The 15,476-nt window shown below is 31.0% G+C and overlaps 1 protein-coding gene across 1 annotated transcript; it reads right to left on the reverse strand.

Moving 5' to 3' along the window:
- Window positions 1-1,837: 1,837 nt before the first annotated feature.
- Window positions 1,838-4,307, reverse strand: LOC129289074 (trypsin inhibitor 1B-like). Its single transcript, XM_054925894.1, has 2 exons — window positions 4,151-4,307; window positions 1,838-2,298 (listed from the first exon to the last, which is right to left on the reverse strand). Exons 1-2 carry the CDS (start codon window positions 4,305-4,307, stop codon window positions 1,838-1,840), a joined length of 618 nt encoding a protein of 205 aa, XP_054781869.1.
- Between the last annotated feature and the right edge of the window lie 11,169 nt (window positions 4,308-15,476).

Here is a 15,476-nt window from a genome sequence, read left to right on the forward strand (position 1 = left end):
TTCAAAATCAAGGTTCTAATTTAGATTATGCATCCGTCAATTACGCAATCCGTGATCTAATTATACTATAATATCTTAAGCAAGTCCTGATCTAATTATGCACAAGCTTTAAAAGATTGCCTAAAGCTCTTGAATATATGTCTATTGCAAGCACAAATTAGATTACTTCTTATCCTAGGTTGCTTAATACACAGTATAATCCAGATTCCCCTTTCTCAAAGGTGAATTCCAAAATCCAATCGCATACTAAACTTGGCTATCTATGAGATGTCAGCTGCTTTCGTAGTAAGACAATTATTGGAATTTACTTGATGGTTTAGATGCCTCTTCCGAAAAGTTAGATAAGAGTTTTGGATTAAGAAGTCATCAAATGGATTATAAGCAAGACGATTGTTTCAGTTTTAAATCAACGCTCCGTATTCCCTTGATTTGGTTTGATTTGATTTGATTGGATTAAATATTAGGCTAACCTTTGTGCCAATAACTAGCACTGGGTTGTTCTGTGTTTCTGATGCCTTTTATAACAATTGGCTACTTGGATAATCATATATCACTACTTTATTTGAAAGAAGTATAGAATCAATCTATTGACAACATTGAATTGTGGAAATTTAACTTGGATACTCTTTTGCTTTTTCCCTTTTTAAATTCCGAAACACCTTCTCGAGGCAAGTGGCATAAGATGATTCTTGTAACATTTTGAAAATTATGAAAGAATAAAATAGGAAGAAAATAATTAATTATCAATATTTTTGTATAAATTGATTTATAAAAAAGACCATAAATTCATTATAGAATAAGACTTATATATAGGATTAGAGGTACTACATATAATTACTAATCCAAAGAAAGGAATTACTTGGCTGATTGATGGGAATAAGAAATGATGGAACGAAAAAAAAAATGAAAATATTAAAGATTTGAAGTTTGAAGATACTTCATCTTACTAATTAAGAATATTTTATTTTAACTGTCATAATATTTAAATTATTATTATCTTTTAGTATTTGTTATTTTGTTTTCATTTATGGTTATCTTTTCATTTAATTTTAAAATTTCTAGAATATTCATGTTTTTAATTCTTGTGTTAGGTAATTGAGGCTTATAAATAACATCTTAACTCATTTATCTTGTAAAGACACTTACTATTGAAGAAGAATTGTTATTGCATTGCCTTTGCTCTAAGTTTTTCTCTTTTTTATATATCATCTCTACTCTCTCTCCCCCTCTCCCTCTCTCCTCCCTCCATTCTCTTCTCCCTTTCCCGTTCCCCTGCCCCATTCTGCATTTAAAAGTGGATTTCAAAGGATGTACCTGTGGTATCCATGAGACCACCATTAATAAAAATGACCCCATACAATAGGAGTCTAAATTAGTGTTGACAGGTGAATATAATTTTACACTAATTAATAGAGAGATATTTTTTAAAAAAACGTAACTCAGCAATAATCAAATTTAAAGACTATTTAACAAATGTAATTTAAACAGAAAAATACTAAATACTAAGTAGTGAGTAACCTCGTTACACAAATGTTATCATAGTCACATCATGTAAAAATAGAGTAAACAATTAATTTATTACGGTGGATCGACCAAGATTGTTTCAGAGGTTATCTCCCTTATTATATTCAATGCAGGAGGCGCCATATAAGTGAATGCGTGCAGCACAATTTTTTTGTTTGTTTTGGTACTAAGTAAATTGGGTGCTAAGTCCCTGTTCTTATTTTAACAACAATAAGGAAAAAATAAGTCCCTGTTCTTATTTTAACGACAATGAATTTTATATTGATCCTTGTGTGCGATTTTTCCGTTAATTAAACTCTATTCCTTGAATAATTTATAAGACTTTCTTGAACAAAACTGCAAGTGGACTCTCATCAGTAACAATTACCAGATGTCTATTTCCACTTTCATCATAATAAAGCCCAAGATCTCCACAAGGATCACCAGTAGGACAGAACTTAAGCTTAGAGAAGAGACTCTGATATTTAATAATCTTGAACTTACCATCCACTGTATTGTTATAACCCCTGATTTTCACAGACATTCCCGCAGGTTGTTCCTCCACGATCGTCCACTTTGACAGTGTCGGAGCACAGGTCGGAACTGCGGAGAATGCAATGTCCAAAAGAAGACCCTCTGCGATGTATGCGATTCTTGCCGGAGATGAAATTATCAGAGGCAAGCCATCGGTTTCCTCAGAAGGTTTCTGCACTACCGTTAGTGGGCAGGTTTCGTTCCCTATAGCAGCTAGCCCAATGCCACCACATGATGCAGAGAAACCATGAAAACGAAGGACTTAAAGACCGTTAGCTCAATATCGCATATATGGCTAATATAATTTGACAATTTAGTCGCATTATTTTAATGCTTTGGAAAATTTTTAATTAGTTTTATGTTTCAATTTTGGGAAAATGACAGGATTTTTTTTTAATATGCAAATGACAATGAGGTTTTGGAAAATGTGATAATTCTTTTCAAGTCTTTTGGAACCTTTCCAATATTAATGTATTTTATGAAATTACTATAATGCCCTAATTTAAAATAAAAAAATGAATTGGTGATTAAAAAATGTGCAAAGAATAAAGTAGTTATTACTTAAACTAAAGTAGTTACTACTATTTATAATACTTGAACTTCTATGATTAAAAAATTTATAATGTGGAACTTGTCATTTGCTATATTGTTTTATTCATTTGTAGAAGAAAAGTAATTATTACTTAAACAAAAATAGTAACTAGTATTTAAAATACTTGGGGTTATTGTATTAGTTTCATGAAATACATTAATGTTATAAAGGTATCAAGGGACTTAAAAAAACATTATCACATTTCATGCATGGGACTTCATAATCATTTTCATGCTTGAAGGAGTTTTTTCTGTCATTTTTCCTTGAATTTTTATCAGGATGGTCATAATTTTTCTTGATCTCATCATCTCTGTGTCATCTTTATTACATATTATTGATGTAATCGATATTCAATATAAAATATAAAAAGTATAGAAAAACATGCATTATTCCCAAGTTATAATAGTACAAATTAATCATCATATATCCTGCACATTATGACAAAAGTGCATGTCTAGTTTAAAGGAAAATTTGTGTTGGGAAAATTATTTCCAAGAACTGAAGAACCAAATTCAAAAGTTGTTTATTCCCAACGACTACTCCAAATTCAATATTTAACTACCATTTACCACTTTAAACAACACAAATTTACAAATGAAACTATAGGTAAATTTACAGTCAAGGATCCTTAGAAATATATAACTTTTGAATTTGATCGTCCTTGGGAATAATTTTTCCAAAATTATATTTTAAACCTGTAAGGTTTTACTCAATTCTTTTCGCTTGCTTCTTAAATTATAATTAAAACCTTGTAATTTAAATCATTTTCAATTTAGACTTTTTTATATTTTTACAATAGTTTTCCATATATGTAATTTTTTTTACCTTCTCAATCTATACTTTTATCACTTTTATTACCATTAATTATATATGTTCAAAGTATTAAGATAATATATGATCAGTATATTAATAAAATTTTAAAAAATATTTCACCAAAAGAAATACAAAAATATTTGCAAAATTTTGACTATAAGCATTAAATTAAATTTTTAATAAGATGTGGATTTTGTATTTCTTTTTAAAAACTAGAAATTTTATAAGGATTCAACTCGTAAACTTTTATTAATGGCAAGGGCTACATTGTACCATTTTTAAAAGTTAAGTGGGAGCATTGTATTAAAAATGAGTTTTAGGTCTCATCATTCCTAGATCTATAGTTTAGGGGATAAATTGCCTTTTAACCCATTTTGTATTTAGAAATACAACAACTATAAGGATACGTTTATAAATTTTAAATCAAAGAGAACGGATCAAAAAGTATATGAAATCATACGAATAAGAACATCCATTCAAACATTTTGATTTATTATAAGAAGGACACCAAAAAAAAAACAATTGGTGTGACAGTTTTTAATTCGAGCAAACTTCCTTATTAAACATGTAGACATCTAGGATATCAATAACCACTATCCAAACGAAAACAAAAAGTCAAATTCCATAACTAAAAACTAAATTAAATAATTAATTAAAATATGTTTAGCGAGTAAAAAATTAATTAAAATATAACATTCACATCACCACCTCTTCCAGACAAGGCTGGGACGATATGGTATGAGCCACCATTTTTAAGCATGCCACCTTCTGCGTCAAGCACCATATCAGCTGAAGCTGAAGCAAATTTTGATGAAGTGAATGCGAAGAGAAGAAAGAAGATAACCAATATGGTAGTCTTCGCCATTTCTCATAAGATAATTTGGAGATAGCTTTGAGAGAGACAACCTTAAGATTTGTGCGATGTGGTGATGCGTGGATGATAAAGAATGAAAGGTTATTTTTAGAGGCACATCAATACTTGTGAGTGGCACTCGTAGACTGTGGATTCAAAGATATGCATGGATGGAATATGACAATGATATATACCAGACCAGATCTCGAACGTGTGGTGATGTCTCATTTTGGGTAGGAAACAAATAAGCAAAATGAGATAGCAGTAATTTCCATATTCGAAATTGTGGTTTATGCATCATGCATGATGGACATTTTTTCTCTTAATATTGCATGAAATTTAAATAACAATTTGTACTATACATGATGTGTGAATAGCATAATTTGAGTATGAGTTTTATATTTTTTATTATACCCTCCATTAAAAAATATAAGATATTATTAATTTTTCAATGTATAATTAATGATTTCTTTTCAAAAATACTCTTAATAAATAAAGTATTCAACCATTTACCTTTCAGTGAAATACTACATTAAATAAATAGCAAACATGGAAATGTTATTAATTTAATGACAATTAATTAACTTATTAAAAGGTGTAATTCAATTAAAAATGCCTTATATTTTTTAATAAAGAGAGTACTATATTGATTCAATTCGGAATTTGTTAACCAAATATGTATTTTGGTTTAATGAAAAAAATATATACTTCAATAAAAAAATTAGAAATATGTATTAAGAATATTAATTTGCAATACATACAGATTTCTTTAACTAGCTTGACAAATCAAGATATGCAAATCGCTCTCCTCCTCAGATGGTCAAGTTAATGCCAAAATGTATGTGTCAACAATTATGGCGACAAACATAAATGGCGGGCAAGAAAGTAGAATAATAATTGTCGTTTTCTATTTGGGACCCATGTAAGAAAAAATTAAACCTATATATGTTGAACGCGTGTGTTAGAGAAATGGACCTATCCATTTGTTCTCATGCAGGGCACATTTATGGAGCACAAACCCATTCTCATTCCTTCCGCTATCGTAGGAATATTGTTGACAATAGTAACACGTTTCAATATAAATTAAAGTTGATTTGAGAAGTAGCAAGTAGTTGAAAGTTTAAATTTCAACCATTGCCCATCTAGAAACTTAGTTGGGAGAGGCATACTCTTTGCTCTTAGTACTTTGAGGGAGACAGTCTCAGTCTTCGTTGTTGGTGTTTACCCTAATTAAAAAATTATATTAGAAGAATTATATATATTTAGTTCCCCACAACGTAACTAAATGTTATAAGGTTCATTAATAATGGAGCATAAAAATGTGGCATTCACTTAACCATATGGTATCTAATTACGTAAAGAACTTGAATATAATTAGCGTAAAGAACTTGAATATAATTAGCTCATTAAATTACGAAGTCACACATGTTGAGTCTCATTGGTTGATTCTCATGCAAGTGAAATAGTATAACGATCATTCATAATTTTCGTCCTACATATTTAATTAAGAGTTATAAGACATGTAAATACTTCCTCCAGTCTCAAACATAAGACACTTAAACTTAATGAAGAGTGAATTTGGTCCAAAATATAAGACATTCTATTATTTCTGGTTTATTAATTGGGTTTTCATTTTTTTTAAGATTTTACAGATCATTAATTAAAATTAGAAATTCAAATAAATATAAGAGAGAAATTATATGTTACTTTAGGAAAAATACAATTTATTATAGAGAGAGGCTAACCATTGAAGTGGAGCGAAATTAAAGTGAAAAGGAAATTATGTTTTAATATAAATTTAATGAGTAAAACTAATTTTTTTAGTACCTGTGAAGTAGTTATAAATGTTTTATATTTAAGGTCAATTGAGAAATAAAAGACTTAAAATCCTTTAATCAACATTTCAAGTCTGGAGTTGGGGAGGGGAATAAACACTTTATTTTAAGAGCTTCAGATCTTATAACTATAATTTAAAATATAAATTTTTAAAAATACATATCATTTAATATATTAAAAAGAGAAAAGATAAAAATTAATTATAAAAAGAGCAAAAATAATATTAAAATTGACACATTTAATGAAACCTTAATCTACTCAAAGTGTTATATATTTTAAGATAAAGAAATTTTTTTATAAATATCTTATAATTTAAAAAGGGAGTAGTATATAGTATTATACCACCTAAAATTTAAATCACAAGTTAACCAATTTCTCTTTCTTTACTATGTACACGTGTTTTCAAATATTTGCACGACAATGAAATGTGCTTTTAATTAATGGGGATCAAATTCTTCCTTTGCAAGTACTCAAAAAGTTATTCTCAGGAATTTATATTATAGAAGTGGAAATTTCTTTCTTTTTTAATTTTTGGGCCAGAGAAGTGGAAATTTCGATGCGCACTTTGCTTTTACAAAAATACATCCATTTTTAAATGCAGACAATGATGCCTGCAACCCACTTGGCATTTTCTAAATGCTCCACGAATTCACTTTTCTCCTTTTAACGTCAAGAAACAACAAAAAGCCTGAAAAAAAAATTTATGTGAAACGAGTACATCATATTATTTATTATCTATTTAATTAAAATATTTTAAATTATTAAAATAAAATTTTATATCATATTATTTATTTTATTTTATTTTTATAACAAAATATATATTTAATTATTATATTTTTTCTTTCTATTATCATTAATATCAGAATTAATTTATATTTAATGTTATATAAATATTATATTTTTATTAAATAAATCACAAATGGCATGCCGTACTTAATTTATTTAATAATTTATTCAAAAGGTCTACAAGGAAAGTTCATTCTGTTATTATCTCTATTATTTTTTAAGTCCCAAGAGCAAATACCAAAAGTCCAACAACTACTGAAACTAAATATTAACAATCAATTAAATATGATATTATGCTTTTTACAACAAACATGCATGATAAAATGGCGTTCCATTATTATCTCTATTACTTTTTTATTCTCTTAAAAAATTAATCACTAATTAATATACAAGACCACGTCAGGTCCCAGCCTTTTTTTGGATCCATCTCATCATCCTGATGAACACCGAGGATGATGGCGTGATGCAATCTTGACCATTTAAATTTTTAATTTGAATAATCTAAATTTAAAAAATTAATTTAATATTTTTATATATATTTTTTAAAATAAAAATTACAAAAATTATAAAAAAATTTTAATAAATATTTAATATTTAATTTAGATGGTCTAATTTAATATTAAAATTTTTATCTTTTTTTTATATTGACTATTTAGATATATCTTTTACAATTCAAATTTAAGATTTTTAACTTGAAATTTTTTTAAAAAATTATTTTTAAAAAAGTTATAGTTAAAATATTATATATTTTATTTTTTAATATTTATTTATCAAAATAAAAAATTTAAATCTGGACTTTGCAAATAAAAATTTAATATTGAATTTGGATTGTTTAGAGTACATGCAGATAGTCATTTAAAAAATTATAATGTTAAATTAAGCCACCCAAATTAGATTAGTAGTATCCAGATTGATTATGAACATATTTATTAAAAAATATAAATTTTTATTTTAATAAATATAACATTAAATTTAAATTTAAAATTAAAGAAATTATCTAGATGGCCCAGATTTCTTTGACTGACACCGAAGACGAACCCCCTTTTTTCTCTCTCTATATATACATGCATTCAAATTAATCTTTAAATCATCATTCAATCAAAACCCCTTTATCTCAATTAATTATTTGATGGAATTCATTTCTGCCCTTGCAAAAGTTATTCTTACCCACTTACGCTACTTTTGAAAACCCACAAGATATATATGTATATATATACCTTTAGCCTTCCAATTTTTATAAGATTTTAGTATAAAATCTTAATTTTATAAAATATCTTTTTAGTTATTTAATTTTAACACTGTCAATCTCAAATGATAATTTTCTGTATCAATTATTATTATTTAAAAAATTTAAACTTAATATGTCAATGTTTGAAAATATTTTATTAACATTTAAAAATTCTATGTGAGCATTGTTTATAATCCAACTATCCTCTGGAATCCGTAATCCTATAAAGACCTGTTCGGTGTAATTGTTCAGTAGGTTGATCAGGAGGTGAAGACAAAAATATGGGCAACTCATCCTCACTGAGCCGTGATAGGGTTAACACAAAGCTATACCAATGGTCAAGTGAAAAATTCCGTGAGGAGTACGCTCTCATCTACACTACGAGCGGGCCTTTAGTCCCAACAAAATCTTGTGCTATTTATTACAGAGTGAACCCAGACAAGTTGATTCTCACCATCGATGATCGTTTACCATTACTATTTAGTGGCCTAAGAGTAAATATGGAGTTCGAAGCTGTTAGAGATAGCAATGGACTTTTTCATTTTGGTGCTATCAAATTTAAGGATCAAGGTGATAGTTTTGAAGAGCGGAGCATTGGAACAAGCAAATCCAAGCAGGTATTGATTTTGAAGTATCCTGAATCTCCAGTGCGTAGATTTGATCGGATAGACTTGTATAGATTGGAAAAAGACAGAAAAGTAACATATGAGCTTGTTTTCGTTACATATGATCAATCAGGTGATTATTTTATTCATGTTATAAGCATTCACTGTGATCCTTTGGAAGGCATTCATGTGAACCTTTCAGATCCGTATAGTGTTTACTCAGGAAAGAAGGAACTATGGGACACAGATTATATATCAGGTATGCCTCCGGATGATGTTATACAAAGTGCAGAAAAAATTCGGAAAGACTTGAAGCCAGAAGTTTTGGAATCCAAGAGAACAGACAGTGTTGTTGAGGCCCCTGGAGTCCCACTACCAATAAATCTTATGGTGAATAAAGGATCAATTAGAGGCGATAACAATGGCAATATCAACATTTATTATTACGCCGGTCGACATCAGAAGAACAGTTCACAACGTTAGATGTTAGATTTTCCCGGTGACTTTCTCACTAAATACCGAAATATGTATTGTGTTTGGGTGTATGGTCGTTATTTACTCTTTTTCATTGCTGTTATATATGTGTGGCTTGGGCTTGTATCATTTATGTGGTGATATTGAATTTATTGTAAATATTCTACCCTGATTATTAGGGATTATTGTTGATTATTAGGAGTTATTAGTATTTATTATTATATCTCTCAGCGTTGTGTATATATACCGGTTGTAACTTATATTTTTTGTATCAATGAAAATGGTATTTTCCCTCTCAAAGTACCACATGGTATCAGAGCATTAGGATCTAAAAATTTTGTCCAAGGTTTCCGGCAGTGTCTTGCATGGCAACCTTAGTATTGTGTCTCTGGCCATTGATGCTAGAGAGCTTCTTGACTCTCACCACTGGCCTAAGGAGACTCATTATTGTCCAATCGGTGGAACCCAGGCGGACGGAGGCTAGTGGCAGCATGTGGATCTCATATATGCCTCCTACAGTTTCTGTGCCTGTGAACGCTAGGCGACGCGTGGAGGCACGCAATCCATCTGGACGGATGGCGGCTTCTTCTTTCGGCAACAACGAGTTAGTTCCAGCAAGATTCCTATGTTACCCAGGCCTAGGGGGCATCATACACAAACTTCCTAGCTGTAGGTATCTTCGTTCAGTGTATGTGTTATCTCTATGGATCTTCATAAGCTTTTGTCATGAGCCGTTGGAAGGATCTAGAGTAGTGTATTTGGTGATTCTCAGTTTTATATCCTATGTTCTTCATCTATCAAGAGACAAAAGGTACTCCAATCATCACATGCTACTATAATTGTGGGATGTGAGTCACTATCCTTGGCTTTTGTTGCCAAAATAGGTAGTTTCCTTTAGGCCTTAAAGACTTCTCGAAACAAATCCCTATGGATTGTTGATTCTAGAGCATCAGATCATATGATTGATTGCCATCAATTATTCTGTACCTATATTCCATATGCTGGGAACCTTAAAGTCAAAGTTGCTGATAGATCTCTTACTCCCATTGCTGGGAAAGGGAGTATTCAAATATTTGAATCCATCATTTTAGAGTATGTTCTTCATGTACCAAAATTTACATGCAACCTATTATCTGTTAGCCAATTAACCAAGCAATCCAAGTGTTGTGCTAATTTTCTTTCAACCCATTATGTCTTTCAGGATTTATCATCAGGGAAGATGATTGGACGTGCTACAGAATGTGAGGGGCTTTACTTCCTTGATGATGTTGGCCTGAGTTCCCAATAAGTCACCAGTATATGTAACTCTATATCAACCTCTAAAGATATGGATATTCTATTATGGCACAAGAGAATGGGTCATCCTAATTTCCATTATATATCTCGTTTGTTCCCCAACCTTAGTTCCATTAACCATGATGTCAAATGTGAGGTGTGTGAACTAGCAAAACATCATTGAACATCATTTAGTAGAACACCATACATACTTACAAAGCCCTTTGTTACCATCCATAGTGATTTGTGGGGACCATCCTGTATCCCGAATTGCACAAAATCAAAGTGGTTTATTACCTTCATTGATGATCATACCAGTTTGTTGGGTATATCTCTTAAAAGACAAGACTGAGGTAGTGTCTGTGTTCATCAATTTCTTCACCATGATACAAGCCTAGTTTAACACAACAATCCAAGTTTTGCATACTGACAATGGTACTGAATATTTTAACCAAACCTTACAAGCCTTCTTACTCAAACATGGTATTGTCCACCATAGTTCTTGTGCCCATACACCCCAACAAAATGGGATTGCCAAAAGAAAAAATAGACATATTCTAGAAGTTGCTCAAGTACTACTGTTCACCCATAATGTTCCTAATTTCTATTGGGGTGATGCAATCTTAACTGCAACTTATCTCATTAATCGAATGCCCAGTTGTATTTTATCCTTTAAAACTCCTCTTCAAAAATTGCAAAGTATTTTTTCCACCTCTCATATTGAAACCAACCTTCCTCTTCGTGTGTTTAGGTGCATTGCCTTTGTTTATATCCATCAAAATAGTAAACTTAGACCATGTGTTACAAAATGCATCTTCCTTGACTACTCTCGTACTCAAAAAGGATATAAATGTTTTGATCTTGTCTCCAAACACATGTTTGTAAGCCTTGATGTGACTTTTCATGAAGCCACATCTTTCTATCCCAATTCTTCAATTTAGGGGGAGAGTATAAGGGAATCTCATACTTGGGACCAAGAAACTAGCAGCGAACAAATGCTCCTTGATTATTGGTTTATACTAATAGAGTCATTGTCACCACAATTACTAGATCCATCACCTTCACCAAAACCTTTAATACCACCATCTCTTGTGCCAGTTATAAAAGATAACTCAAAAGAAAGAGGAGATGTAGAGAAGCAGAAAGATAAAAACTTGTTGGTTTTTTCATGAAAACATAAGTCCAAGGAAGGTGAGCACCTTATATCTGAAGCACCAAAGGAGTTTGAGCCAATGATAGCTCCTGATCCACCTCAATAAATTACCAAATAGTTGAGTGACCAATCTGATCTTGATTTATCCATTGCTCTTCATAAACAACCTCGTTCTTGTACCCTACATCCAATACAGAAGTGTATATCCTACAAGTCTCTCTCTCTGAGTTATAGAGCATTTGTCACTAATCTGGATGAAGTAGTAATTCCCAACAGCATTCAAGAGGCACTAAAAATACCAAGATGGAAAAATATAGTCATGGAAGAAATGAAAGCTTTAAAGAAAAATGAAATATGGGAGATTGTTTTGAGGCTGAGTGGTAAGAAGTTTGTAAGCTGCAAGTAGGTCTTTACCCCTAAGTACAACATCGATGGTATTATTGAAAAGTTAAAAGCTCACTTAGTAGCAAGAGGGTTCACTCAGATGTATGGTATTGACTATAAAGAAACTTTTACACTAGTGGCAAAGTTAAACACCATCAGAGTTTTATTATCTATAGCAGCCAACTTAAAGTGGCCACTTCATCAACTTGACATCAAGAATGCCTTCCTAAATGGAGAGCTAAAAAAGGAAGTATACATGACTCTACCCTCAGGATTTGACAAAGGAAGAAGTGATCAAGTGTGCAGATTGAAGAAATCTTTATATGGCTTAAAACAGTCTCCTAGGGAATGGTTTGATAGGTTCTCAAAAGTCCTCAAACTAGAGGGCTACAAGTAAGGACTGTCAGACCATACAATGTTTGTTAACGATGAGGGAGGTAGGAGGTGCATTCTTATTGTATATGTTGATGACATTATCCTCACAAGAGACTATTTTGAGGAAATAACTAGAATAAAGACTGCTTATCCTCACAAGAGACTATTTTAAGGAAATAACTAGAATGAAGAATGCTCTGGGAAAAGAATTTGAGGTAAAAGACCTCAGAAACTTGACATACTTTCTTGGGATGGAAATTGCAAGGTCAAAGAGAGGTATCTACGTATCTTAAAGGAAGTATGTACTTGATCTTTTGAAGGAAATAGGTATGTTGGGATGCAAGCCTATTGAAACCCCTCTTGTAATTCTAACGAAAAAGAAGCCAAAGAAGAATAAGGAAGAGTTAGAAGAAGAAAAAAAGATCTTAGTGATGAGATTGAAGAAGAAGAAGAAGATAACGAGAAAGAAGTGGCTGTTGACAAAGAAAGATATCAAAGACTTGTCAGAAAGCTAATTTATCTTTCCCATACAAGACTGGATATTGCCTTTACAGTGAGTGTGGCTAGCCAATACATGAATGAACCAAAGAAGAAGCATATGGAAGTAGCCTATAGGATTTTGAGGTATCTAAAAGGTACTCCTAGTAGAGGGTTATTCTTCCAAAAACAAGAACAAAGAACCATAGAAGTTTACACAGATGTAGATTAGGGAGGAACTCTTCCTAATAGAAGATCAACTTCTGCTTATTGCTCCTTCATGTGGGGAAATCTCGTTACTTGGAAGAGTAAAAAATAAATAGTTGTCTCTAAAAGTAGTGCCAAGTCTGAATTATGAGCATTAGCTTAAGGAATAATGGAGGAGTTATGGCTGAAACAAGTGTTAGAAGAGATACATGTCAAGGTGGACTTACCACTAAAACTCTACTATGATAATAAGGCGGCTATAAGCATGTTTCTAAATTCAGGTCAACATGAGAAATCTAAACATATGGAAGTGGATAGGCATTTCATTAAAGAAAAAGTGGAAGAAGGATTCATATGTTTGACTTATTTGCCTACCAATCTTCAAGCTACGGTTGTTCTAACCAAGGGGCTTCATAAGCTTGCCTTTGAAAGTTGCATAAGCAAGTTGGACATGATTAGCATCTATGATCCAACTTGAGGGGGAGTGTGGTGATATTAAATTTATTGTAAATATTCTATCTTGATTATTAGGGATTATTGTTGATTAGTAGGAGTTATTAGTACTTATTATTCTGTCTCTCAGCTTTGTGTATATATATCGGTTGTAACTCATATTTTTTGTATCAATGGAAATGGTATTTTCCCTCTCAAAGTACCACAATTTACTACAACAATAACAGATGATCTGTGAAAGAAAAATTCTTCACAAATTAAGAATAAATCCATTGTAAATGATTCTGTGATTGATTATATTCTATTATATGTAGAGGCTTCAGAAAATTAAAGTGATAGCAATTGAAAAAAAAATCCATTATAAACAAATTCGTCACATAATTTCAGGGTGTTTATTGTCATATTCATACTATTTCCCTATTTCCTCCTTATGCTTCTATATAATGTTTGAATGGAATTTGTTCCTTGCTAAAGTCATTCCAAGCTCAATGTTAGAAGCATAAGTAATCTACAGAGACTCACATATTCTATGAGGTTTCTTGATACGAGACTCATAATAATACACGTAGCTGATGTCTCTCATATTCTGTGAGACTTCTCAATATGAGACTCATAATAGTACACCTCCATTCGAGAGCCCATGTCTCCTAGTGGCTTCACACCACAAAACTTCATTTAACCTCTCATACCAAGCAGAACCTTTTATGGATAAACCTCTCCATGACTTTAATCTCTTAATAAACGTACCAATATTATAAGCGCAATCTAAAGAGAGAGCTCTCATTCCAAAAGACAAGTTTTTTAGGTTGAAGTAGCCCTTAAACTTATGTATTTCATTTACTAGTAAAAAAAAAACTTATATAGTTCAGTTTACTTAGGAGGTTCCCCAATATGAGACTTATGACAATTAATGGCTCAATAGTTCTAGCTATTTTACTTACTTCACATTTTTCTTAATTAATCTAGGGATAATTGCAATCAGGGCCCTAGAAGCAAGAAATTTGCTAACAAGGGCTAATGGAATCTAAATTATTATGAGGGCCTAAAGGTCTCATTTGTAATTATCTTTTTTGACGAAATGATCCATTTGTCCCTCCCATAATTTTTTGGCATAATGTCGCCCTAACATTTTTATAAATAGTATAATTTTGCCCTACATTAACAAATCTTGATGTTTGACTATCAGTTGACCAACTATGCTTATGTGACATGCTTATATCACTTCCACCTAACCTGTTTTTTTCTAGATCAAATATTTGCTTAGTTGGAGGAAAAGTGAAGAAATCTTTCATCTTCATTCTTCATGTGACAGCTTGCCTTCTTTATTCTTCATTCTTCTTCATCTTGAAATATAGGTTCTCTCCCAAATCAAACCCCCAACCAAATTGATTACCCCCATCTATGTATAATTTAACATTGTTAACCTCTTCTGTTAATATATAGGGTGACATTGTACTGATTTTAAAAATATTAGGGCAATATTGTGCTATTAAATACTTTAAGATACATATTGCACCTTATTGAAAACTTCAGGGATAGATTTGTACATTAACATTTCTCCATTTCTCCCATTTTCTGCAATATCTTCATTATTTTAATTAAATAATCAAGATTAATTCAAACATTTGAATTAATTCAAAATTATATTTCAAACTTTTTTAATTAAATTCAATTAATTTTAACCATATATAAATCTTAATTGATTTAATTTAATTATCAATTAATTAATCCACCTATTTACTTGTGTAAATTGTTATTAAACCATTCAAGGGCGGACTTTAATTAAGGGTGCATTTGGTTTTTAGTTTGTCAAAAGTCAGTTTGATAAACATTCATTTGGCAAAAGTCAGTTTGGTTAAAGTTAGTTGTTGTAACGAAATTTGTGTTTGGATATATTTTTTCAAAAATTAGTTTGGCAAACTGAAAGT

The sequence above is a fragment of the Prosopis cineraria genome, unplaced genomic scaffold, assembly GCF_029017545.1.
Source record: "Prosopis cineraria cultivar Desert tree isolate PC_DT_omini unplaced genomic scaffold, ASM2901754v1 PC12, whole genome shotgun sequence".
Taxonomy (NCBI): domain Eukaryota; kingdom Viridiplantae; phylum Streptophyta; class Magnoliopsida; order Fabales; family Fabaceae; genus Prosopis; species Prosopis cineraria.

What these genes read in the sequence shown, in the direction of transcription:
- LOC129289074 (XM_054925894.1), bottom strand. Translation starts at nt 4,307, where the DNA reads ATGGCGAAGACTACCATATTGGTTATCTTCTTTCTTCTCTTCGCATTC. An exon ending in CCCAGCCTTGTCTGGAAGAG is followed by an intron (nt 2,299 to 4,150) that starts GTGGTGATGTGA and finishes ACGGTCTTTAAG; the next exon opens with TCCTTCGTTTTCATGGTTTC.